Genomic DNA, 25,847 nt, shown 5'->3' with positions numbered 1-25,847 from the left:
TCAGTTGTCTAAGCACTTCATATAATTGGTCAGAAGTGCTGACAGCCATCCATCACTCCTGCAGGTCACACTCATGTCATCATCATTAAAAAGCCCAGCCCACTGGGGAGTCTCACTGATGGACTAGGGAAATATTTTGATGACAGACACATGATGTGACTAGGTAATTGTTGGCTCCTCTGTGACTCCAGTGGGGCAGTACCTGCCATTCTTGAAGAAGCTTGCTTCTAGCTGGAGTTGGCATACTGAAAGTTAATATCACTTAGCACTTGGGTCTGGCACGGTACCTCAGACTAAGCTTAAAACATGCACAGTGCACTGAAGAGTTGGGAACATTCGTTCACAGACTATGCATTACCCATTGAGCACTTAGCTCTAGGTCAGGCAGTGCTCAGCACTGTCTCACTCAAGTCCCATGCCAATGTTTGTCAGTATGAGAAGATCAAACCTAAGAACATATCCAGATACAATCAGATATCAGTAGGACTGGGTTGATAGTCAATACTTCTCTCAAGAATTCAATGAGGCAGCACTTAGCTCTGCTCAGAGGTGTAATGGCTTGTTTGGTGCCGTCTTTATGCAGGGCTGCTGAGGAGATCTTAGATCCATCACCCACTTTGCCTAACAGCCCCTGTTTCCCCTGAGAGGACGTGGCCAACAGAATCCACCCTGACTCTTCCAAGTCCTTCCATAACAAATGACCTAGAACGCCGGGCATTAAAAGGAGCCACTTTGCACTGGCCTTTCTCTCACCTTCTCCAGCATGACACTGACTTCTTGGGAACTCACTGGAGTAACATTTTGTGCTCGGGTTAGAGCTAGTTCTGTGTCATTAAAGGTTGTACATGGCAGTGATACAAGCATCTCCCTCTTTATAGCTATGAAGTAACCCATAATTCCAGGCTTCTACATCCTCGCTTGTGTTTGCTTTGAGAAGATGTCTCAGTTAAAATCAATGCCCTACCATTCATTTAAGCTCCCTTGCCTTCAATAAAACTAATTGATAAACCCTAATAATTAATGGCCTGATTAAACCAAAATGACTTACATCTGCCCTGATGGCTCCTATTTATAATCAGTCACTTTAATGACTCGTCTTTTTGTGCTTTGTTTACAGAAGGCAGACCATGGTATGACTTGAAGGGAAAGCAGCCACTTCTCTGACTTTTATTTTCCATAATTGGCATTACATTAAAATAAACACAGATACAACTGTTTTCCCTACAATAATCTTTAGACCCAGTCCAATGTCTGTGGCTTTTGGGAAACAAACAAAATTATCTCAGCATGACTAAAGCTCTTCCTAAGAGATGTGAAATGTAATGTTTGATTTGGAGACTTGATGTAGTAGGGCAATGACTGTGCGCTAGGCTTCTTGGTAACTCAGCTGTTTGGCAGAAGCATAAAGGAGAATCAAAGACACCGAGCTATTCTTAGTCCACATTTAAAGATGTCCTCCTTCAAAGTCTGCTATTTGATTCAAATTTAGTTCAGTTTAACAACTGAACCCCTAATATAATCAGTCTCCCATTTGCCTTTAAAGCAGTGGTTTACATCATGTGAGTCATGACCCCTTTGGGGGCCCAATGACAGGGGTCACCTAAGACCATCCTGCATATCAGATACTTATATTATTATTCGTAACAGTAATAAAAGCTACAGTTATGAAGTAGCATAGAATTTTATGGTTAGAGTCACCACATTCAAGGAGCATCATTCATTCACCATCAGTTCACAGATGTTTATAGTCTAACAGACATCACTCCAGACATAGAGTGTAACTTGTGACCTTATGTCACTCTGCTTCCAGAGCAGAGGAGGAGGAAGTGTGGAGTCCAGTAGCCCTGCAGGGATGTGTGCATGATCTGGCAAGAGCGTTTCCTCAGCAGCAAGTTGGTTTTATAGATTCCACTAACTTTGGAAATTATTTTCTACTTTGATTTATAGCATCAGCTATACCCACTGCCTCAGCCAATCCGTATAGTTTTTCAGTTCTGACAAAGGAACTGTTATCTCCTTGCAGACCTAGAAGCTAAAATATTACAAACCAAGTCCAAAGCCACACAGCAAGTCTGGGCCCGGTGGAAAAGACCACTGTGCACCACTGTGGAGTCCACCGGAGTCCACAGGCTTGGTGGACTGTTCTGCAGACAATGCTTTAAGGTGCTGCTTGAAAAGGGGGTGTTGAGTTGTAAGTTGGATGTGTTATTTCTAAAACATCACCCAGTAAGATGCTGTGTGTAGGGCAAATGCGTGTGAAGACGTGTGGCACATACCTCGTCTCTGTGAATGTATTTCTGTGGTGATGGTACTAGTGTAGTAAATACCTAGTAAACTGACACAGTCGCTCAGTGCCAAGCAAGAGCTTCAGTCAGCGCTGTAGAAAATCAAAGGAAGTCATGACAGTGGACTGAGAAGTTAGTGCAGCCAGATTAGTTTCAAGTTCAAAATATAGAACAGTACATGATCCAAATGAAAAATATTCTAAATTGAGGGCCTTAATAAGAATTTGATTTGTGCCAGGTATTGGTGGTGTGTGCCATGGAGGGATGTCACTTACTGACTTGCTTCCCCTGACTTGCTCAGCTTGCTCTCTTATAGAACCCAGGTCTGCCAGCCCAGGGATGGCACCGCCCACAATGGGCTGGACCCTCCCTCCTTGATCACTAGTTGAGAAAATGCCTTACAGCTGGATCTCATGGAGGCATTTCCTCCTGAGACTTCTTTCTCTGTGATAACTCCAGCGTGTGTCAAGTTGACACAAAACCAGCCAGTACAAGGCTGGACAGAGATACACAGAGAAACCCTGTCTTGGGTGGTGAAGAATTCAATTTTCAAAATAAAGGAAAATAAAGTAGAGTCTAAGATTAACTTCATCAGCAAAGGGTAACTGGACAGATGTCATGTCCTACAGACTGCTGGGGCACATTGGAAAGCTCAACAGGGCCCAGGTGTGGTAATGCTTAACTGTACTTCCAGCCCTTCCCAGACCGAGGCTGGAGGACCACAAGTAGGTTGTGGGTTTGTTGATTGGTTGGTTGGTTGGTTGGTTGGTTGGTTGGTTGGTTGGTTGGTTGGTTTTGGTCAATTTGATACATCCTTGAGTCATCTAGGAAGAGAAAACCTCAGTTGAGACATTACTTTCCTCAGATTGCCTTGAAGGCAATTATTCTTGATTGATTTATTGACAATTGATTGATGTGGCAGGGCCTAGCGCACTGTGGGTGGTGTCAGCCCAGGGCAGGAGGTCTTGGGTTATGTAACAGAAGTCTGAAGTCTCGCCAAGGTGAGCAAGCCAATAAACACCACTTCTTTATGGTTTCTGCTTCAGTCTCTGCCTCCAAATCCCTGCGTAGGTCCTGCCTGGATTCTTTCAATTATGGATTATAAGCTGTAAAATAAAATAGAACTTTTCCTCCTCAAGTTGCTTTTGGTCATGGTGTTTATCACAACAACAGAAAGCAAACAAGGACAAGCCAAAGTCCACCCAAAGCTACCTCAAGACTCAACAAATAGCAACAGAACAGAGACCTACAGCTTTGTGCTTAGAGAGCGAGAGCGTGTGAAGGAATATATTTAATCTTATCTTTAAGGAGAGAAATGATGTGGCCATGCATACTTAAGGGTCAATGATAGTGCTGTAGAAATTATATGGGCATCAGGAAAAACAGAGGCTGAGCTACTTGGCAAGGGCTCATGCAAGCCAGTGTAGACAGATATAAACCCAGAGTTCTTTCCCACCCCAGCGTTTGTTAGAGCACTCTTCACCTGAAGGACAGACCACAGACATAGCTTCTGCACTTACCCACTTAGCACCAAAACAAACACATCCACGCAAAGATCATCCTGAGTCAGGTCTTATTTGCCCTACTTCCCCCTTTAGCTACCACCCACTGTCACTGCCTGCCTGTCTTCCACCCACTGTCACTGCCTACCTGTCTTCCACCCACTGTCACTGCCTACCTGTCTTCCACCCACTGTCACTGCCTGCCTACCACCCACTGTCACTGCCTGCCTGTCTACCACCCACTGTCACTGCCTGCCTGTCTTCCACCCACTGTCACTGCCTGCCTGTCTACCATCCACTGTCACTGCCTGCCTGTCTACCATCCACTGTCACTGCCTGCCTGTCTACCATCCACTGTCACTGTCTGCCTGTCTTCCACCCACTGTCACTGCCTGCCTGTCTACCATCCACTGTCACTGCCTGTCTGTCTACCATCCACTGTCACTGCCTGCCTGTCTTCCACCCACTGTCACTGCCTGCCTGTCTACCATCCACTGTCACTGCCTGCCTGTCTACCATCCACTGTCACTGCCTGCCTGTCTTCCACCCACTGTCACTGCCTGCCTGTCTTCCAGGGGCTGGGAATGAGGCAGGCAGCAGAGAGACTCACGTTTCTGCCTCCATGGAGTTTGTTTTCTAGTGTCAAACAATGCTGAACAAGCCAGTGTGTAGAAAAACCCCTCTTCCCTGCCTCTCACATCCTAAGTATCTTAAGGACCCATTAGCTGTCAGTTACAGCATTAGAACTTGAAGTTTGAGTTAAATACACACTCTTAGCAAGATAATTTGATGAGCTACCCTAGTGCAAGCTACAAGAAGGAAGACTAATTCGTCTGCAGAATTATCTTTAAGGTATTTCAGCAAAGCTATGAGACTGTCACTTTGAGGTTAGTAATGGATGTAACTAGCCGTCTGTGCCAGACCAGTGTTACTACTCAAGATGAAATGTTAAAGCTCCTGCCGTTTGTTCCAGCAAAAGTGGTGTGCTCTTGTTTTGCTTGGATGGTTTTTGTGACCTCCCTGAATCCCAGAAAAGGCTTCTTGTTGTCCCTGAGGATGCTCACAGGTGCCTGTGTGTTATTTACTGACTGGCTGCCTTGGCATCGCTACACCAGTTCTTTGTTAACCGTAACAGCGGTGCCATCAGAAAGGGGAAGAATGACGGCATGGCAAGGGAAGTGGAAGGGAGGCTGATCTGTGCACGCATATGTGTGCACCATCTTTTAGGTCAGGTTATGATTTGAAATAGCATTTGTCACCTAAAGCACAGGTAATGGTGTCATGTGTTATTTTCACGTTGCTTCCCTCCACTAGGACCTGTTACCAGTGATATCTGGGTGGTTTTTCTGATTTTGGGGTGTGTGCGTGCGTGTGTGCTTGCATGTGTGTTCCCAGTTTTCTTTGTGTTTACTACTTCTTAAATGGGAGCCATAATCTAGCTACACATACGATGTAAGCTAACCCTCTTTTATACATATGCCTTGTGAAAGGCTGCATTTTTTTTTATCTAGCTGTTCTTTCCAAGAAAGGGGGGGGGGGGCTAGGGTGATGGGGATATTTCCTGTTGTGGAAAGCCAAGGTTTGAGTGGACTTGCCTTTGAATAGGTTTTGACCTGCTTTCAGATAAAAAGCTTTGTAATAAATTTGTGATTCGAATCTGGGTGACCTAGGATGCCATTCCCTACATGTTATGCGTGTGTGCTTTCTAAAATCAAACCATGCCAATGTGAAGTCAGCCTCTGCAGCTTTTCTGATCCCTTTCAGATGTGAAGCCCTCCAACATGCTTGTAAACACAAGTGGACAGGTCAAGCTGTGTGACTTCGGCGTGAGCACGCAGGTAGGTCTTTTTTCTGTTCAGCCTGCCCTGTGGATTGAAAACCACCTAGCTTCCAAACAAACAGGGACTGCGTGTCCGCTCATTGGCCGGTGGGGGCTATTCATTTTTAATCTCTGAGCGAGTTTCCTTCATCAGAATATGATTGTTCATTGTTTAATGACAGTGGAACTGCTGATATTGTAATTACTACTTACGAATACCGGACGTCATTGCCATGCAGCTCGGCTACAAAGGCACTCTGGCCAGACAAAAGGGAGGACAGCGCGGGAGCCGTGTCTGGGGAGCCCCACCGGCCCACCATAAAAATTAATATGGGAGCAACAATGGTGGAGGGCCATTACAATATGCTGCACCAATTTTAATTAATTTCCATTTTGGGCCTCCCCTGAGAACCCCAGTGATAGTGACCCATGCGCGTGTTGTGGTGTTGATTTGAATCTCGGCCACCTTTCCTCCCAGCCAAACACGAAGACCAAAGCGAAGGTCATCTTTGCATTATGAGTTGTCAAAGTCTGTTATCCCTCCTGTGTCCTTAGTCTCTCCTTCTGGTGTTGTGTGGGGCTCCGTTCACATCTTGAGCTACGACTGAACGATGAGGGTGTTCAGATTCGACTTCAAATTGACGTTTTATTTCAGGCGGGTTTGGGGCACTAAAGCGCTGAGCATCACGCTTAAGTGAATTGTTTAAGGTTATCTGCTATAAAGCATAATGTTGTGCTTGTTTAAATTGGAAATCGCATCCAAAAGAAAAGAGAGATTTAATCATTTTTAATGCCTTTGTAGATGAATTTGTTCCCTTTTACATAATTTTTAGTTGATTTATAGGAGTGCTGATTGTAGGTTAAATGGGGAATAATTGCCCATTTTATTTCCACATTATCTTTATATTGTTCTAACAGCCCGTTTTGTCTCATAGCTGGTGAATTCTATAGCCAAGACGTATGTTGGAACAAATGCTTATATGGCAGTAAGTAAACTTATGCAAAAATGTTTAAAACCAACATCTTTCTCTTTATGTACTTGGGAATATATAATTCTTAAACTAGCCCACAGCTTTAGCCAAGCAGGTCATAAGTGACAAAGTCAGTTCACTCTCCAGTGCTCAGGTCTTTGAGAACAAGTGAAACTTTGCGTAAGAGCAAAGACACATCTGCCTTCACTGACACACCCATCGAGTGTAAAATCGCTGAGTTTTAACGTTTAATCCTACAGAAAAATTGCGCCTGGTAGCATATTGGCTACTCTGCTTACTTGACCCTAATACAGACTAAGGCTTGGGTCAGTGACATCAGTTGTTTGCTCTGGGGACATCAGCATGCCTTGTCACCAGACCCAAGTGGAGCTACTGACAGGACCAGATGCTCTCTGTGGGTCTCTCCACGTTAAGGCTCCTCACTAGGATTTTTCTACAGTGTGTAGCACTGTGGGTTTTTTCTTAGTTATTAAGTTCTTGCAGATATCCTAATATCTCTTCCATTTCTTTTTCTTACCTTTTTAAACAAGAGATAGTATATATGGCTATAAAAATCTTTAGTTTGTTGGTTTTCTCAATTCCTTTCAAGAGTTGATGGGAATAGAGGAAAAAGGATGGTACCTTTCTGGTCTCGTTTTATGAGTCTGTTTTGGTTTTTATTTTGACCACACCCCACATCCTTGCTTCCTTTCCCTGTAGAATCTGGTTTTGTTTTGGTAGTTTTGTTTGTTTGTTGTTTTGTTTTCTTTTGTCTTGTTTGAGGCAAGGTTTCTCTGTGTGGCCCTGACTGTCCTAAAACTCACTTTGTGGTCCAGGCTGGCCCAAACTCAGAGAGATCCAATTGCCTCAGTATTTAGGATTGGTTTTTACCATGATGGCTCTAGATTTATGTAAGTGTCTTAGGCTGAGGAGCCTCTGTTGACGGGCTTGTGACTATGGATTTTTTAATGTGCCATACATGTATGTGTTTATCAGGGGACCATACAGTTGTAAATATCTCCATGTGGGTCCAGATGATTTATCTCAAGTGTCAGGCTTGGAGGCTAGTGTCTTTACCTGGAGAGCCATCTTGCCAGTCCAGAATCATAGGCCTTCTTCTCCTCAGTATTTTTGTGCATGTGTTGTTATTATTATTAAAAGATGTTTGATATAGGCAGAACCTGGGCTACAGCTTATTATCCTCAGAACAAAACAATGAGTTTCACTTTCTTTCAAAATGGTTTATTTTGAGTTTCAGTGGGTTTTTTTTTTAAGGAAATTATTTTTTTTTCTCTCTAGTTAGATGTGGAAAAAGTGGATCAGCTATGAAAGTTATTGTGTCTGCTTTTTAAACTTAGTTTCCTCTGTGGCTCTCCCAGGAAGAGATCAGTGAGTCCTATAGGTAACAAAGCCTGCTGAGTGTCAGTCTCTGGAAGGATTTGGAAACACAGTGACTTGCAAAGGCAAAAGCTACCCATGAAACTACTCAGCCACCCATCATGTTCTTGGTAGCTTTAAATTGCTCTGATAATTAAATTGCATCACATCTGAGCTACAAATCCAGATTACAGTTGTCTTTCCCAAGTGTACATTAAAGAAATTACTTTTCCCCCTTTTTGTTTATGGATGAATGTGATGCATCCATATGTTAATTGAAAGAGTGAGGATTAAAATTATGAAATGTTAGCTCAGGTTGGCAAAGCTGAAATTGCTTTGTTTCTTGGGTGAATGAATCCTAGTCATCAACTTTGTAGTTGAAGCTGCAGAGAGCCTAAGATGCCCAGGAAGAAAACAGCGAGCGTCTGAGAGGCAGAGCTAGAGCTTAATTTAGTAAATTTAGTAGGCTCTGGTTAACCACGTCCTTCCCAACGGGACAGCCCTACGGTACTCTAGTGTGCATTAACCCTACCTGCCGACTCTGCTACTGGCCTCTTAGGAGAAGGGCCAGGCTTTTTGGCTTTATGTAACCAAACTATGGCTTCGAACTATGCAGAAAGCATTAAAATGCTCTAGAGAGTAGGGAAATCCTGAGACAGAAGAGAGCACCACACTCAGGTGACAGGGTGGTGTCAGGCCCCCTCCCCTTCCATGCTGAAAGCCCAACCAGCTCTCCTGATGGAGGGCACACTCACTCTGGAGCTGCTGCTCCCCATCTCAGAGCCAGAAGGAACCTCCAAACTGAGCAGAGAAGCAGAGGGATGGAGGAGCTGAATGGTGGAGTGGGGCTGGCACGCACAGCTGCGCCGTGCTCTCCGTGAGCTGACACAGAGCACATGCAGGGAGCACAGGCTGAAGTAGCACGTCCACTTTAGGCCACAGAAAATGTCTTCAGGCAGTCAGAGAAAACCAGCCAGACACGGCAACATGAAGAAGCTCCAGGGGGAACTGTGGAGGGTAGAGCAGATGCTCACAGACTTAGGATCACACATTTCAAAAGGACAGTGGATGTGTGCAGCTCCCAGACACTCTGGGGAGATGGCTCAGTCCTTATAAGTACCTGCTGCTCCTGCAGAGGCTGTAGGTTTGGTTTGCATTTCTCACATCAGCTCGAAATCACCTGTAACTCCAGTTCCAACACACCTTCTAGTCTCCATGGGCACCTGCACATACACATAAACTCAGGTGCACACACACATACACATAGAATACAATTTCATCTTTTTCTAAAGGTCCTACCATACCTAGTAGCATACTGGACACCACAGAGGCAGGATTAGTGAACTGGAAGTTCAGTCTGCAGTATGGCCACCTGACCCCGCTTGCGGGTTGTGCTGTGTGGGGATCTGACTTGCCCACCTGAATGGGAACTGTCATCCCTGTAGTGCACATGTGGGTAACATGCTATCCTGATTGGTGCTCACCTGCTTTGGTAATTTTCTCAGTAGCCCTGTGGATCAGCAACTCCCTCTTCAGAAGAGATAAAAGATGTACCTTGCTGTCTTTCTGCTCCTGACAGTTACACCCGGGAGTGTTGTGTTGTCAACAGACAGTCCTGGAATTCGTTAAGTAAATATGGGTCCTGGCTCAAAGCCCAGTCACAGGCAGTAGCTGGGGGGCGTGGAGTGTGCCAGTTTGAAGATGCTGCCTTGAGGATTCAGCGTTTTAGGTATGTTCAGACAGGCCAGGAAATAGATATATAGATATTTGGGGGGGTTCCCTAAGAGCTTTACTTATACACACAGGCACCTTAGACAAGAGCTGTGCTTTCCTTCTCACAGCTTTCTACACCGTAGGCAGCTGTTGGGTGAGGAAGTGACCCCAGCCCTGCTCTTGACCATAGCTCTTCTGTCAGCAACACAGTGCCTGACGGTAACTGAGGGGAAAGACCAGGCATGCCACCTCGGCAGACACTCAGAAGCTTCCGAGGCTCACCTCCCGCCTGAGTCCGGCACGGCCCGAGCCTCCCTGTGTGCTGCGCGGTGGCCAGGAGCTCGCTGCACACGCTTGCTTGCCCTGCACCGGTCACCTTGTCTTGCTTTGTGCTTCCAGAATAATTTCTCCTTCTAGAAGCTGCCAGACTTTGTGCTTAGGAAATCTCTTCCTGCCACCTGGCATCTCAAGTGCTTTCTTCATAATTTCCCTCTTTTCCTTCCGTTTCCTGTCTTTTGTTTTTAGTTTTCAGTTTATAATTGTTTGGTAGCCCAGTGGGCAGATGACGCAAATGTATGTAGTCTCATCATCCAGGCTACCCAGACGGTTTGTCTGAGAGTTCCTCTTGTGTCTGCCCATCTGTTTGCTCTGTACTCTGTAGGAATACCACAGAGAACTGCTGTCCAGTAGAAAGAAAAGTCCCACACATGAGCACCTGTGCCACATACAGCATGTGGAGGCCAGACGGTAGTTCCCTGGAGTAGGTTCTCTCCTTCCACCATGTGGGTTCTGGGGTCGGAACTCCAGTCATTAGGCTTGGGTGTGAGCACTTTACCTGCTGGGTCATTCTGCTGGTCCTGGTTCTGAGTTTTTGGTAGATATGAGCGCTTATGAAGGGAAAGTTTATACCTAGATCACATGTGTAATGGACATCCCTTAACAATACCTCTTGGCTTCATACTGTCATGGACCAGTAGTGGCACAGGGTATGAAGGCCTCCCCATGGGGGAAGTAGACACGGAGAGGGATGATTACAGACATGTACATGTGTATATGCACAGGGAGGAGTGTGTGTGTGTGTGTGTGTGTGTCCATGTGTGTGTGTCTGCATGTGTCTGTGTCTGCATGTGTCTGTGTCTGCATGTGTCTGTGTCTGCATGTGTCTGTGTGTGTGTGTCCATGTCTGTGTATCTGTATGTGTGTATGTGGTTGTTGGCAATAATGATGTTCATGTTTATTCCCATAACTGGCTGGCCAGTTTCACATGAATACCTCTTATTCCTTCAAACTGACTAGGATTGTGTACTGGCGTGTGGGTCGGCCACAGCACAATTAGTGCTGTAGCCTTGAGCAACTACTGCTCTTTTGTGGGACTCCATTTTTTCAAGTCAGTTGTTTATCTGTGCACTGCAAACATTTGTGTAAGTAACCAAGGCCTGACCAGGAGGTACCCAGGATACAACTAGTCCCAGTAAGCAGGGTGTGCATGCCAGAGCTCTCTGGCAGACACCTGCTCCACAACCCAAAGGAAGGGCCCAAGCCATATGTGACTCCTTAATTCCTGTCAGAAGAAACACAGCTCTGTGGAATGAAAGAGCGGCAGGAGGTGACTGTAGCGAGGTAAACTATGACTCCTCCTTGCCTATCCCAGACGTTTCACACTCTGTAAAGTCAGATTCCCAGAGAAAAGTTAAAAATAAAACTTAGCATAGGTTTTTTCAGGACCCGTCACCCCAAATTCAATTAAGTCGTATACAATTTTATATAATCTGTCTATTCCCAATTAAAAGCATTGGATTGAAGGGAACTAGACACAGGTTCAAGTCTCAGCTTATTTGCTCTCTGTTTCTGCCCATTAACTCACATGGAGCCTTCATCCACATTAGTGACCGTGGTCTTCATGGACTGTGTGCAGGATTCTGTCATTGAGGGAGAGGGAGAGAGAGGGAGTGTGTGTGTGAATTTCTTTGGCTATGTGTAAATACCATGCAAATGTTGGTAATTCCCGTGTTAGCTGAGCTCGTGTTCCGTGTGCACTGCCTGGGATCACTATGAGCAGCTGACAGGCTCCCTCCTGCTTTCTTACAGCCGGAAAGGATTTCGGGAGAGCAGTACGGGATCCATTCTGACGTGTGGAGCTTAGGAATCTCTTTCATGGAGGTATGTTGCTGTTTGTGGTTATTGATAAGCCCTTACTAATACGTCCCATTGGCAAGAACGAAGCCTTTGAAAGAGCAATGCAGACCTGCAGTGTCTGTGCACGTGCACATCCTCGGGCTCTACAGACGCCATGTTGGTATCCCATGTGGCTTTTGGGCTGAGTCTGCATTTTTCTAGAACACAGCTTCCCATATATCACCTGTGTAAGATGTAGCTGAAATGCTTGTTAAAGCACAGGTTTGCCAGCCCCGCTGAGAATGTGCATGTGGAAACTGTTCACTGGGTGAACCTTCTGCATGGTCTGGAGCCCTGTTCTATGAAAGAGGATCTCATAACAGAACAGGGTGATGGTATGTATATGTGTGTGTGATTTCCATAGGAAATTGTCGTAAAAGCTCGGCTATAGTCAGTCATGTGGAAATATATGTTATATAAATACTGTATGTCTCCTTTTTATAGAAAAAATAACCCACTTTGTTCTAATAAATGGTGTGTGCGTGTGAGTAGAGGTGGTGTGACAGACATGTGCATGTAGTGTACTTATATATCTTTACTCTTTATTGCTGTATTTAGAATGGATTTTTTTTCCTCAGTGAGCCAGGTGCAGTCCCATTAGAGCGCCATGCTAAGAAACAGACATACACCTTGCATTAGAAAGGCACATTGCTCACAGGAACTGCATTCCTAGACAACCTGAGCACACACTGGGGCTTGAGCAGCTTCTCAATTCCATGAGTCCCATCACAATCCTATCACTTTTGTTTGGTCAAATACATTTTCTATGATCTTTGTAACGCATGGATGCCATTGTATTCGGAAGGAAATATCCTCAGATCCAGCACACCTCACAGCAGGAAGGGTGCCAGAGTCAAATGCTCAAAGTTTATTAAACCACATTCTTCTGCCTTCTCCTGAAAGATAATCTAAGAGGAGCTGTGCTGTGTGCACAGCAACTGTGAGGCTGCAGTTGGAGGGTAGAGCTGAGGACCCAGCACTCAGCAGGATCCAAAGGGCTTGTTCTAGCATAGCTGGATGAGGGTCTGGGGGGCAGGCTGTGAGGGACGTCTGCTTACAGCAGTCAAGAGGGACAGCATGCTTAACTGAGGCCATCTGAGAATGCAGGGTGGCTGTCACTGGCCTTGTAGGGCTTCTGGCCCATCAGGCAAGCAAGTGACATGTGACCAACTTAAGTAATGGAGGAAAAGTCACTAGAGAACGGAGTACAGCCCTGGCACACGTTTTATACCAAATTTAATGAAAGAAATTTATGATAAAGGGAGATGGAGGTTGAGTCTATAGATGAGACGCTGTGCTGTTTTGTGAGTGAAGGCTGCAGGAAAACCCCAAGCTCCTTTGTTCTTAAGGTCAGTGTGAGGAAAATGCCATCCAAAGGGTCTGAAACTTAGGTCAAAATAAGAACTCAAAGGCTAAGGTTCTTCTTCCTACCAGAATATAGTTGATATAAATGTGATAAGAACTATTCAAAACCACTGCAGACACACCTGCAATCCCAGCCTTCAGAGCTGAGACAGGAGCATTGTGAAGTCAAAGCTAACCTGATCTACATTTTAAAAAATGAATAAATAACTCAGGGCTGGGGAGATAGCTCAGTCAGCAAGAGCACTTTCCACGTCAGCGCATGGGTCTGTTCAGTCCCCAGCACCCAGCGCTGGTAGTCCCAGTGCCCCTGGGGTATTCCAGCCAGCCTGCTTACCCAGTCATGGAGCTCAAACTCCGAAGGAAACCCAAGGTTTACCTCTGCCTCTACACATACATGAACATGCAAACACAATAGACAGAAGTGTGTGTTGCTGTGGCATTTTAAAGTCTGAGGGACAAATTACATCCTGAGCCACAGTCAGTACTTTGAAGGAGCTTTGCCTCTGCTCTCACTGTTGCTCACTGGAGCTCTTCGCATGCACTCCAGAAAGAAGTCTTCATTCATTCATTCATTCATTCACTCATTCACTCACTCATCACTTTGCTGGTATAAATGCCGTGGGTAAGTTCTAGCTGCATAACTAGGAAGCTCCTGCTTCTGGTAAAGACACTGGACCACTGAAGTGATGAGCCTCAGTGAAGGTCAAATGAAGGACTCCTGGGAGCAGGGGCCAACAGAGAGTTAACATTTGAGTGGAATTGGTCTTCAAGTGAGCCTGCCACCAGGAGGAGGGACTAAATGGTGCTTCCTTCCGCATTTCCTCTGGAGTGGCTGCTGTAAACCCTTAAGGAGGAATCAGATGGCAGTGCAGGGCAGTAGGGTCTCACAAGTCTCCTAGCATGGGCACACCTTTCTCAGTGTTTTAAGCTGACCAGTTCATTGCCAAAGAGAATCTGCGGTGAATGAAAAAATGGGCATCAGAATAGGAAACCAAGTAGGGAGTTTTCTGTATCTGCTGAAAACCTCCCATCCTATAAACCCTCCTTTCCACAGTTCATCCTTGGGAGCCCCTTCTCTGCTAATGTGCTGTCATGGTCCCCCATGGGGAGTTGTAGCAAGCCCTCTCACCGAACTCTTTCATAAAGACAATGCTGCATGCCACTGAAGTGTGCAGACAGAAAGAACTGCAGACCTTTTGTGCCTTAAGCAAAGAACCTTTAATATCAGCCTATCTTTTATCTGCCTCCATCTCCTCTCAGGCCAGCAGCCCTCTGCTCCTGGGATAAAGTGGGTCTACTCCAGATGTTGTCAGCTGCATGAAATATCTGGAGTTGGCAAAGACGCTCAAAGATTGAAACGAGACTACTTGGCCTGAGTTGAGGACAGTGCTTATGGTTTGGGCAATTCAGCCCCTTTCTCTTCTGTGTACTTACAGCTTTCCACACAGATCTCTAAAGTGATTGTGGCTCCCCTTTCGTGGGTCAGTTCTGAAGCCAAATAAAGGAGGTCTCAACTGTGTAGTGGGGAAGAAAACTCACGTGGACATGAGTTCTTCCTTTAAGACGCAGCCCTCTGGGAGGAAGGCTCCTACCAGACTTGTTCACCTCTTTCAACAGGGCTTCAGGGACCAGTGACAAGGTGATGTTTTCTTAGACCTGTTCACCTAGTGCTGCTATTCAGCATTTCAGGACTGTAAGATAAAATTGGCTTGACCTGCCAAAACAAGAGCTTTGTTTTTGTTGAGTCTGAAGGACTTTTCATAATCTTTAGGGTGGAGGTGCCAAAATCACATTGAGGCACCTTCTTAATTTCATAAGCAATGTAGCCTTTACCTAGTCTTGCAGAGAGTGACTGAGGAGAGTCTGCTCACTTGGTTTTTCACTAATTATTCCTCATATTATGCCATTTGAGTCACAACTTTAACCTGTGAATGGGAGATAAACAGCCACATGTTGAAAAATTGGTCTTTCAGAGGGGAACCCATCAGTGTATGCCCAGCATGAAACATGAGTGTTATAAAGGAACAGGGACCTGCTGTGGTGAAGCCCACCTGCAATCCCAGTACTCCAGAGGTGGAGGCAGGGGGATTTTGAGTTTGAGGCCAGCCTGAGACACACAGCAAAGACCTCATCTCTAAAAAAAAAACAGACAAGGGTCTGCTGGGATAGCCCAGAAGGTGAAGGCCGGAGGTTAAGCCCTGGAACCTTAAAGGTGCAGGGGTCACAGAGTTCTCTTCTGACCTCCGATATACTCAGGGCAGCCCACATGGGCTCCCTCAGACACTTCACATGTACTCCTGTGCACTCACACACTCCTGCAGGGAGAATACAGCTTTAATCTCAGCACGGAGGAGGCAGAGGCAGGCAGATCTGGTCTAGTCTATGTAATGGAGCTCCAGACAAGCCAGAGTACATAGTATAAATCTGTCTCAAATAATTAAATCATTTAAAATGTTTTAAATGAAGTAAACAAAGCACACAAAAACTTGCTTTGGAAAGGCACCAGGCCCACAGAGCTCTGCTTAGGGAGGGCTCTCACAAACCTTGCTGAGGTTGGCAGTGAATAGTCTCCTGATAGACTTCTCCACAGGAGTCAGACGGCAAGTCCGTCTCCAGCACACGCTTGCTCTTTTCACACTGTCCCCTGCTTTCTGCCTTTGTTTGCAGCTTCCCTCCTGTCTCCTGAGTCTGGGGCGCAGAGCAGGCTGGCTCGACATGCTTGGTTAATTGGTGTGCCATCCAGTCCTGTGAGGCTCCTCTTCAGCTCTTGACTGCTTTGTTGAAGTGCAGTGAGTGATGTGTTAGATGATGAAAGCAAGGACCATGGCTTAGAAATATGTCTCCAAATAGGTGAAGAACATACTCAGGGAGTCACATTAGGTCATTGTCATCAAAGTAACACCACCTTGGAAGGATTTCTATGGGCTCCATTGTTTTGACACGGTTTTTCTTAAGTTATTTTTTCTCAACTTGTTTTGGGGGGGTTGGGTTTTTTAGTTTTGGGGGTTTTGTTTTGGTTTGATTTGGTTTTGTAGTGCCAGAGATGGCATTTCAGGCTTCTCATGGATACATGTTCTATGTCTGAGCTGTGCCCCAGCCCTTTCTCAAAGGTTTGAATTACCTTTACCAAAGTAAGTCCATTCACTGTGACACCCTCCTGTCACATGAATGCCACTTTCTTCATTTGCCCAAGATATAACTTGAATATGAGTCCTTCCTAATGTGGAGAGTGACACCTTGTTCTTCTGACCATCACCTACGTTTGTGACATGGACATTCCCTACTTCACTGAGTAATTTATACAGAACTCAAATCTGATTCCCTCATCGCGTACATCATCCAGTACCATGCCAGGGCCCTACTGGGTCCTCAGGAATCTTTCTGGCCCAGTATTTCCCACTTGTATAACAGCTTTTAAAGTAGTTGCTGAAAACACAAACCAGACTTTAACTTTGACGGAGCCTTTGGCAGATGTTTGTGGAGTGCCGCTTGTCACCCACACATGAAGAACTGGTTTCTCTTTGCCAGCACAGCAGACCCAGAATCAAATTTCACCTCAGCCATAGCAGCCTAAGCAAAGAACCTGCTGCAGTACATGGTGTCTGAGGGCTTCAGTCTCTGCATCTGAGGTGGCAGCTCTACCGAGCGTGGGGTCAGGACAGTGAGAAGCAGATATTGTCAACTCTTCCCTCAGAAGGAGGCAGCTTCAGAAATGCTCATGTCCAGGCATTTCCCTGGAGACAGCAGACCGCAGGGTTAGACTCACTGACGTACAGTTGAAGGCACCCACTGAGGAGAGCAGCTTAAGGGAGGTCGGTGTCAACACAGAGGCCATCGCTACCATCTTAACACAATAAGCCACTACAGATTCTTGAGCCATTTTGAGTCACCATGACCCAGGAACACAGATTTAGGTTAACTCAAATTTCATGAAGTTTTCTAGTTTTACAGAACAAAGAAAGTCATAAATCAAGGAAAGTTTGACATCAGTGGCTCATCAGAGAGGCAGTTCCTGAGAGGCGGGGGGTGGGGGGAGCTCTAAAGGCCCAAGATGTTGTTTCATGATGTTCTAGCTTCAGGGCTGGTGAGAACTAGTGGTCTGCTAAGCTAATAGATTCTAAAAGCTTCCTACCTATTAGCTGAAGGTGTTGATTCAGACAGAGGTGGGCAGAGAATGGCGGCTCAGAGGCTGGAACTAGCCCGAGACTCAGTGTTAGCCAATGGGCTGCAGCATCCCAGTCTCTCACTCAGTCACTCTCTGCAGACAGCATCTTCCCGAGTCCTCACAACTGCCACACCTAGATTCTGGACGTGCTGAAGCATGAGCAGTGATTGGAGAGGGACAGCATGTGGGCAGTGTCATGGCAAGGGCAATGGCCCAGCTGGAGAAGGCCCTGGAGCTGGGAGTAAAGACAGGGCCTAGAGAATTGTTTCACAGGTTTGTTTTTGCTTCTGTTTTCTGAGGCTAAACCAAGGCAATGCTTGTATTTGGAGAGTGCATAGCCCGCCAGCTTGCAGAGTGTTTGAGATGCAGTGAACTGTTAACCACAGACCATCTCCCCGGCTCAGCATATGATGAGACTGAGGAGAGGCTCTGGAAGAATAGACGACATCTGGGACCCTATAAACCTGGTCCCTGTAACCAAGAAGAGGCTCTGAATGCTGCATGCTCTGCATTGTTGCTAGATTACAGTGGCCAAGACCACAGGCAAAAATGGACAGGACTTTCTCCAGGGACGTCTGGCCAGAAAGTCTAATGGATCCAGAGGCTGTGTCTACCAACAGCTACCTGCCCAACCAGATCGAGCTCACAGGAAGTCCTCAGCCTCCACATGTCCCACAAAGGAGCTGTTCTGACTATTTAGCACACATTGACTGCTGCTCTTTAAGTAGAACAGGCTAGCCTCCTGCCTCTGCATCTTGAGTTGCTAACATTAAAGCTGTGCCTTACTCTTAATGAGATGGGTGAGAAAGAGGCCTGAAAGGACTGAGAACAAACATGTGAGGGTGTGCCTATGCAGGGAGAAACCCTGAGGGCATACTGTGTTCCAGACAGGGATGAGGGCATACTGTGTTCCAGAGACAAAAGCAAAACAGACAGAGAGCAAGGAAAATGAGAAAACCAGGTGAACACGTATGCATGTAGTACAAACTCATGAACTCATCAGAGAACAAGTTTTAACTAAGACCTTGCAATGTAAGAGAGCCATATGTGTTTGTCTTCCTCCTAGGAAAAAACTACTAATCTCTTTTCTAAGTGGCATGTGGTAATATTTTGAATTTTTATAATACCTAGAATTTTTTTTTTTTTGCTAGAGTTCAAATGTGGTAGTGCGTGTCTTTAATCCTGACATCAGGATGCAGAAGAAGGCAAATACCTGTGAGTTGAAGGCTAGCCTCATCTACATAGAGAGTTCCAGGATAGCCAAGTAAAACTGTCAGACATTTCTGAGACTACAATCGCTTTCCTTACTGCACCTATTAAGGTAACGAGTAAGCACATTCTTGAAACAAATTCTTGTAGCATAATAGTTGGGACTATTTTTAAAACATTTAACATTAATAACCATATAAAGTCACTTTAATGACTGAAGAGGTGGCTCAGCAGTTAAGAGCACTGTCTGCTCTTCCAAAAGACACAGGCTCAATTCCCAGTACCCACATGGCAGCTTGCAGTTGTCTGTAGCTCCAGTCCTAAGGGGTCTGACACCCTCACACCAGTGGACATAAAGTAAAGTAAGATAAATAAATAAGAAGTGAGCTGCAGGCGGCACATGCTTTATGTGATCCCAGCACACAGGGGGCAGAGGCAGGCGGACCTCTGAGCTTGAGGTAAGTCAGGACTACACAGAGACACTCTTTAGACGGGGGGGGGGGGGGGGGGGGGGCTCAGTCAGGTAACATGGTACATACCTATTATCCCATCATGAGGGAGCAGGAAGCAGGGGCATCACCTGACTGGGCCACATCAAGGTCTTGACATCAAAACTGGAGAAGAGGAGGTGGGGAGGCAAAAACAAGCTTTTTAGACTAGCATCCTATGTGTACCATGTTCTTAACAGGTAACACGAACTTCTGAACATTACCCACATTGACTCCACAAACCCACACTGAGGGAGCTGTCTCCGGAGGGTGTCCAGCTGAGGCTCTGTCTCTTGGCCTAGGCCCCTGTGATCTGTGAGCTCCTTCTGAGGAGTGCCCTGGAGCAGCTGCTGTCCACTTCTCTTGATCATGGAAAGTTTGGCATTTGGTACGATTCACTCAGCTTCTCCCTTTCAATTTTATTATTTTGTTTTTTGGGACATGATCTTAATATGTATCTCTGGCTAGCCTGGAGCTTGCTATGTAAAACATGTTCTTCAAATTTGCAACAGTCCTCCTGCCTCTGTGCTCCCCACAACCCTTCACCCCACACCTGGTGCTGCCTGACTTTTTAAAAATGTGAGCAGAGATTGAACCTTCTTCCACAGTGAGCTGTGAGATAGCATCCCTGTTTGTGAGAGCACACACATCTCAGAGTGAGCATGGGCAGGTTGCAAGGGTGTGGCTCTGGAGCCTTCCTTTGGACCTCTCACCCTTCCCTTGACTCTTGCAGAAGAAAAGAACATAGAACTGGTTCTGCCTCCCATCCCCCACTCCTGCTCGTCTGTCTATTCCTAACTTGATACTTTTCTACTCTGTGACTTTTTGATCTAATGTTTTTTATATCTTGCTGGAGTGGGAGAACTGTTGAAGTGACTTTAGCAGGTGACTGGGAGCAACTGGTCCAGTCCTTTGCAAGATCTGTGAAGGAAGGATCTGTCTGTCTCAAAATGCTGAAGTGTGCATTTTCCAAGGTCATCAGCCACTGCATAAATATGGACCTGGCAGACAGAGCTGGTGGTTCCCTGAATACAGACAGCTCTGTGGAGCTGGCTTTGTGCTCTGTAGGCAACAGCCCTGATGTTAACCAAGCAGGACAGGGCAGGTACTTGCAATTCCAGATAACCATTTTATCATTTTGATGTATTTCAGGCTAATTGAAATTTTTTTCCAGCAATAAACACCCATGTCACCTCACCTATAGACACAAACCCACCAAATTTGGAGTTTTAAAAACACAGAATCAACAGTCTTGACATAAAAAAGAAAGGAAGGAAGGAAGGAAGGAAGGAAAGATGGAAGCAAGGATGGAAGGAAGGAAGGATGGAAGGAAGGAAAGATGAAAGGAAGGATGGAAGGAAGGAAGGAGGGAGGAAGGAAGGAAGGAAGGACAGAAGGAGAGAGTACTGGCATCTGACATGTCAGTGCAGATGTGTGAAGGATTATTGAAAGGAGAGGAAACAAGCTGTATTTTTACATCCATTGAGGCAAACCTTCCAAAACTAAAAGCAAGACCAAAAAAAAAAAAATCTTTAAAAGTTCCATAATATTGTTTAATATACCTTTCTTTTTCTATTTTGTTTGTTTTTCAAGACAGCTTTCCCTGTTCTGCCCCAGCTGTCCTGGGATTCATTCTGTAGACCAGGCTAGCCTCTACACCTACAGAAATCCACCTGCCTCTGCCTCCTGGGTGCTGGAATTAAAGGTGTGAGCCACCATATCCAGATCAGTATACTTTTCTAATAGATAAATCCCAATAATATTTACACTTGTCAATGGAAACATCCCTGGGGACATTTAAGTAGGAGCTGAATGGCCACTTGTCCCAGAAGAAATTCTTCATAGAAGAAACCAGTATGAGTGTAGATTAAATACAGTTATTCCTGTGCATTTCGTCACTTAGCTAACGAGTGGCAGTCTGTGACCATCACTGATGCCTGTGGTGAGCAAAACTGCAAAACTGAAGAAGGTGCTTGGCAGTTGTAACTCCTCGGATGATGGGTGGAGCTAGTGGCATGAGGTTACCTCCTGAGCGGAGATGGGAAGGGCATGAGGAAACCAGTCTTCTGTGATGGGTCCCACAGGACTAACAATTCAGGCAACTGCTGTTCCTCAACTTAGAGACACTAGTGGCAAGATCCACTGCTCCTAGAACCCTCTCCCTCAATCCAGTGGCCTAGGAACAGCTTAGAACCCTGCTCCCAGTCCTGCAGACTGCTTCACATGCTTCGACTCTGGACCTGAGCGTGCTTGTCACAGCTGTTTAAGTCTTTTTACCCTACCCTTCACGTAGAAGCCAGAGTGTCATTTAACTAAAGAAGTTAGATTGCAAAACTTGGTGGATCTGCCCCTTATCACTGAAAAAAACCACTCTAGAGGTGGCATGTGCCAACTGCTGCCACATGTAGCTTATGCCTTGCAGTCCAGGATTGAGACTTTCCCATATGAAGTCTGGTGCTCTTTTCTCTTCAGAGCTGTTGACATTCCTCTGCTCAATGACGTTCTAACCAGAGGGTGGCACATAGCTTTTTACCTGCACAGATAACTAAGTAAGCCTGTGGTACTGGTAAGCTACCTTGAGTGATGGGAAATGATGAGAAATTAGTGATCAGTGCTTTCAAAGGTGGCTTCACTCTGTAAGTATCAAACCTCCCATTTTGTGTGGAAGCCGAGATCCAGAGAATTTGAAAGGCCTTTCAGAAGGTTAAATGGCTATAGCAGGCTGCATAGAGCAGCCAGTTCCTGTCTCTCAGATGGGGTGTGCTGCTTTTGTTACATGAGGGACAGTGAGTGAGCAATACATTATGCAAAGGCCAAGATGTGTTTGTTGGCTGTGCTCCTAAGCAAGGCTTTCCCCTGCTCCACCCAATTGTGCCTCGAGGTGGGTCTGCCTCACTGCACTTTGCAAGGTGCCTGTACTTTCCCAGAAACCAGGGGCTAGTTCATTTTATTCAAAACTTAACCTAGTCGCTGATACATCTGAGGTAGTAGGAATTGTGTGGGTAAGAGTTCGGTGGTCATCTATCCGGTGCTGTGTTGGCAGCAGACTCTGCCCCTGGGAGTACGTGGCTGGAAGCTGTGCTGATGAGAGGGAAGGCTGCCCTTGCAGCCTGGAAGAACCTTGCTTGTATCCATTACTGATTAATAAGCCACTCTGGATTAGTCCTTAAAATAACAAACATTTATTTCCTCAGGAGTTCTAGCAGGGTTCAGCCATCCCTTTCAGCATGAGGGGCCCCTGAGTGGAGCAGGAGAGGTTGGGGCATAGCTATTCTGGTATTCTTGCTCCACAGACACTGCTTCCTCAAGGCTTGCTTCCTTGTACCTTGCGTTGTAAGATGGTAAAAGCTGCAGGACTGTTAAGGCCCAACCTGAGAAATGGGATAAAATGGATTCTGCCATGTGTTGCTGAAACAACATAGGCTCCTGATAAGGAAGCACCAAAGTCAGTCTGTAAAAACAACCTGGTCAGGAATTGTGTGAAGTCCATCTTGGACACAGTCCACTACAGATTTCTGGAAGAAATGGCGTTAAGCTAAGTATTGATAAATGGGGTAGATACAGCAGGCACTGTGTCGTTCAGCTAGGCCAGCAGCGTACACCAAGCCAAGAGTGTAACAGTATTGTCCTATTTTGACTCCCTGACCTTGAACTAGGAATAGAAATGAAGATTCTCTTGATCTCAGTAGACTAAACGCCAGCCCTGTTGTTTCCTCAGGTATCCTCAGCCGCATGACTACAGAGAGCAGTTTAGAGTTGGGAGCCCATGGAAGTTGTCCTCTAAGAGATGTGGCATGCTTGAAACTACCTGTGGTCAGAGGACAGGTCAACATTACTCTTAGCTTAAGGTGTCATCTTTTAATTCTTATAAGGCTGCCAGTGCTTAGCATTAGCACATGAGATGGGTTTCCATTCTTAAGTCTTTAATAAGAAATTTAATCCATCTAAATTAATTACAATGCTTATATGGGGAGGTGGTAGCTACTGGTCATTCTAGGTTAGATATGTTAGGTTAGGGCTCTGTCTATTAAGACATCAGACCCTGATGCTGAAGAGATGGCCATTTTGGCATATTAGCTAAGCAACCAAACCATGCTGTTAGCCTGACCAGACAAGTGAAGGTCTCTGGGCCCATTTAGCATAAACACCAAGTGCCTGTTGTTGGCCCTATTGTATTTTTGGTGTCATGAAGAACATAAAAAGCTCTTGGCTTAGTGTTTGCTCTGCACAGGGCTGAAGTCCACCAGGTATTAGAGATACAGGGACATGTTGAATTCTGGCCATTACCAGGTAGGTTGTGATAAAACAAGGTATGGGTTTGTCTGTAGTATACCCGGAGTCTTCCGGAACAGACTCCACACAGAAGGAAGAACAAGGGGAAATATGAGCACTGTTTCCTGAAAGGCAGGCCAATTCCATTTGTCATCTGTCACACCAGCTAAGGTTCCAAATAGGAACCCCCCTTACTACTGCAGTTAAGGCTGTGCAGTCATTTGAAGAACAATGCTTTTTCTATTACAAACGTAAAGTGGTTGCTTTTATCCATCCTAACTCAACTTTACATCTTTCTAATTCAAAATCTCACACCGAGTCTCCTCTAATGCAGACTGCCATCAAAGGAGACCTTTTTGCAGTTGTTTGTAAGTGACTTTTAGAGATTTCGTTATATGCCAGATATTTTAATTAGCATTTCGTGAGCAGAGCCACTGATGAAAATCAACATAGAACAATTAGAATGTCTGCAAGGCCACAAAAGTGGGCTTTTAAATAGGCTTTTTTATTAAGTTTAACAATTAGCAGCCTCATATTTACTGTGGCCTAGTTGAAATTAATAGATTACTTTAAACACAGTATTCCGTCTAAAAGTTGTTCAGCCAGGTTTTGGTTTAATGTAGTCACATTAATGTATGTGTGGTGTGCCTGTGCACGCGTGTGCGCGCACGCGCGCGCGCGCACACACACACACACACACACACACTTAGATACAAAAAAATGATGCAAATAAAATAGCATTATGGGAAAAGAAGGAGGCTTGGGTTTCAGGTCAGCAGGGTTAAGAAGCCTAAGAAACCTTTAAATATTCAAAACAATTGTCTTCGGCCTAGAATCTACTTTTTATCATCCTTGCTGGCCCTTCAGGATGAAGAAAGGACACTGTCCAGTTCTGGCAGCAGTTTGCTAGCAGAAGAATTAGGAGAAAGGTACTGGTGCCTGAGGGGCGGGTCATGAATTAGTAATTGCTATGTGGCGGATGAGCCCGTCAGAAGAGTTGAAAATGAGGAAGTTGCCTCACAGAGCACTATCAATCACTCAGTGACCATAACTTCCAGTAATTAGTGTATTTTATGGGCTTTTGCTTCAGTGGCTCGAAAGCCCATATGCTGCACTCACAGCTAAACTTTGCCGGAGTAATATTCCAGGATGATTTATCCTCTTGCTGCACTGGGAGATAACCCTATATTAGGTGAAGATTGTGAACTAAGCTGCAATAAAGTGTAAGTTTAGGTACAGTTTGCCCAGGTTGAGACCTCAATGCATCATGCTTTGAGCATTCATGGTTGGGCCACAGCAAGCAATCATTTCTAACAGTGAAACAAATAAAGCAATTAAAGGACCAGCATTAGGATATTGTGTTTGTGAATTACTGTTGCCCTCTCCCCATTTAAGTGTCCACTGTAATAAGCCCATTTCTAATTAGAAAAACAGCGATGCTGTATTAGAATCATTTATTTGTGATGCTGTCTTTCCTCCATGATTACTAGTAATCTGGGGTAGAATGCAAGACCTCTGAGTGATGGAGAAGTGCTTGATTTATCCTTTTGTGCTTCTGTGTTTGGGCTCCTTAAGTTACAATAAATCTACTCACGATCTGTGAAGCCTGGAGAAGATGAGGATTTTCTTTAGAAATGTTGGCACATGTTAAGGAGCAAGCCTGGCGGGAACCTCCCAGTTAGGCTCATTCTACACAAAGAGGAAAAAATGTTATTTACCAGCTCTCAGGGGCACTTGGCACTCTTCGTGGGGCATAATGAGTTATTTGCTGAGGTTCACCCAGTGCACCGGAAGTCCCCGGGGGCCTTCGCAGACAGGGTTCCCTGCCATTGCCAAAACATCTGTAGAGCCCAGCGTTCTAATAATTTAACAAGCTTTGCCACCAACTTACAGTATGACCTTGGGCAAATTAATTAAGCTTCTGGTGCCTCCGTTGGGCAATAATTCTGTTTGTGTTAAAGAAATCCTTGGAGTTTGTAGGAAAGCATTCTGGCAAGATACGTATAAATTGACTAAGGAAAGAGACAGGCTTGGTTCTGCCATCTTCTCTGCAGACGAGACACCTCTGTGCGGCTTCGAATGATCTGCTTCTGAGCCTTCCTGAAGTAGATGCTGGTGAGGAGCTAATCTCACCAGGCTTAGATGAGGAAGAGTGTAGTGTGGCACCTTCATTACATTTATTATCCCATCTTTAATTTCCAATGCATTATCACATCATATGAGTTAAACAATAATAGTAAAACAAACTAATTGTCTTTAATTAAAGTGAATTAGGTTTTGATTTCAATATATTTGATGTAGTGAGAACTGAGGATGTGGAGGGTCCCAAAGGTTATTAGGGCAGATTTCTGTGGGGCCTGGTGCCGTTAGTAATAACCCTCCTCCTCGTGGTTCTAGACGCGAACAGCCTGTCATTTCATCAGTCTGCATTCGCACTTATGCCCCTCCACAGGGGTCGCAGATTCCACAAGTTAGCAGCTAATGGCGTTATACATTAAAAATTGAA

At 45.3% G+C, this 25,847-nt stretch overlaps 1 protein-coding gene across 3 annotated transcripts in view; it reads left to right on the top strand.

Moving 5' to 3' along the window:
• Positions 1 to 25,847, top strand: part of MAP2K5 (mitogen-activated protein kinase kinase 5) — a 207,423-nt gene that overhangs the window by 107,294 nt on the left and 74,282 nt on the right. For all 3 annotated transcript variants that reach the window (XM_080930288.1, XM_080930289.1, XM_080930287.1), the window contains 3 exons: positions 5,552 to 5,625; positions 6,542 to 6,592; positions 11,756 to 11,827. In XM_080930288.1, the coding sequence (XP_080786414.1) occupies positions 5,552 to 5,625; positions 6,542 to 6,592; positions 11,756 to 11,827 (197 nt within the window). The remainder of the gene's footprint in view (positions 1 to 5,551; positions 5,626 to 6,541; positions 6,593 to 11,755; positions 11,828 to 25,847) is intronic.

This window comes from Micromys minutus (genome assembly GCF_963924665.1).
Source record: "Micromys minutus genome assembly, chromosome: 16".
Taxonomy (NCBI): domain Eukaryota; kingdom Metazoa; phylum Chordata; class Mammalia; order Rodentia; family Muridae; genus Micromys; species Micromys minutus.
This window is presented reverse-complemented; position numbering and strand designations above follow the sequence as displayed.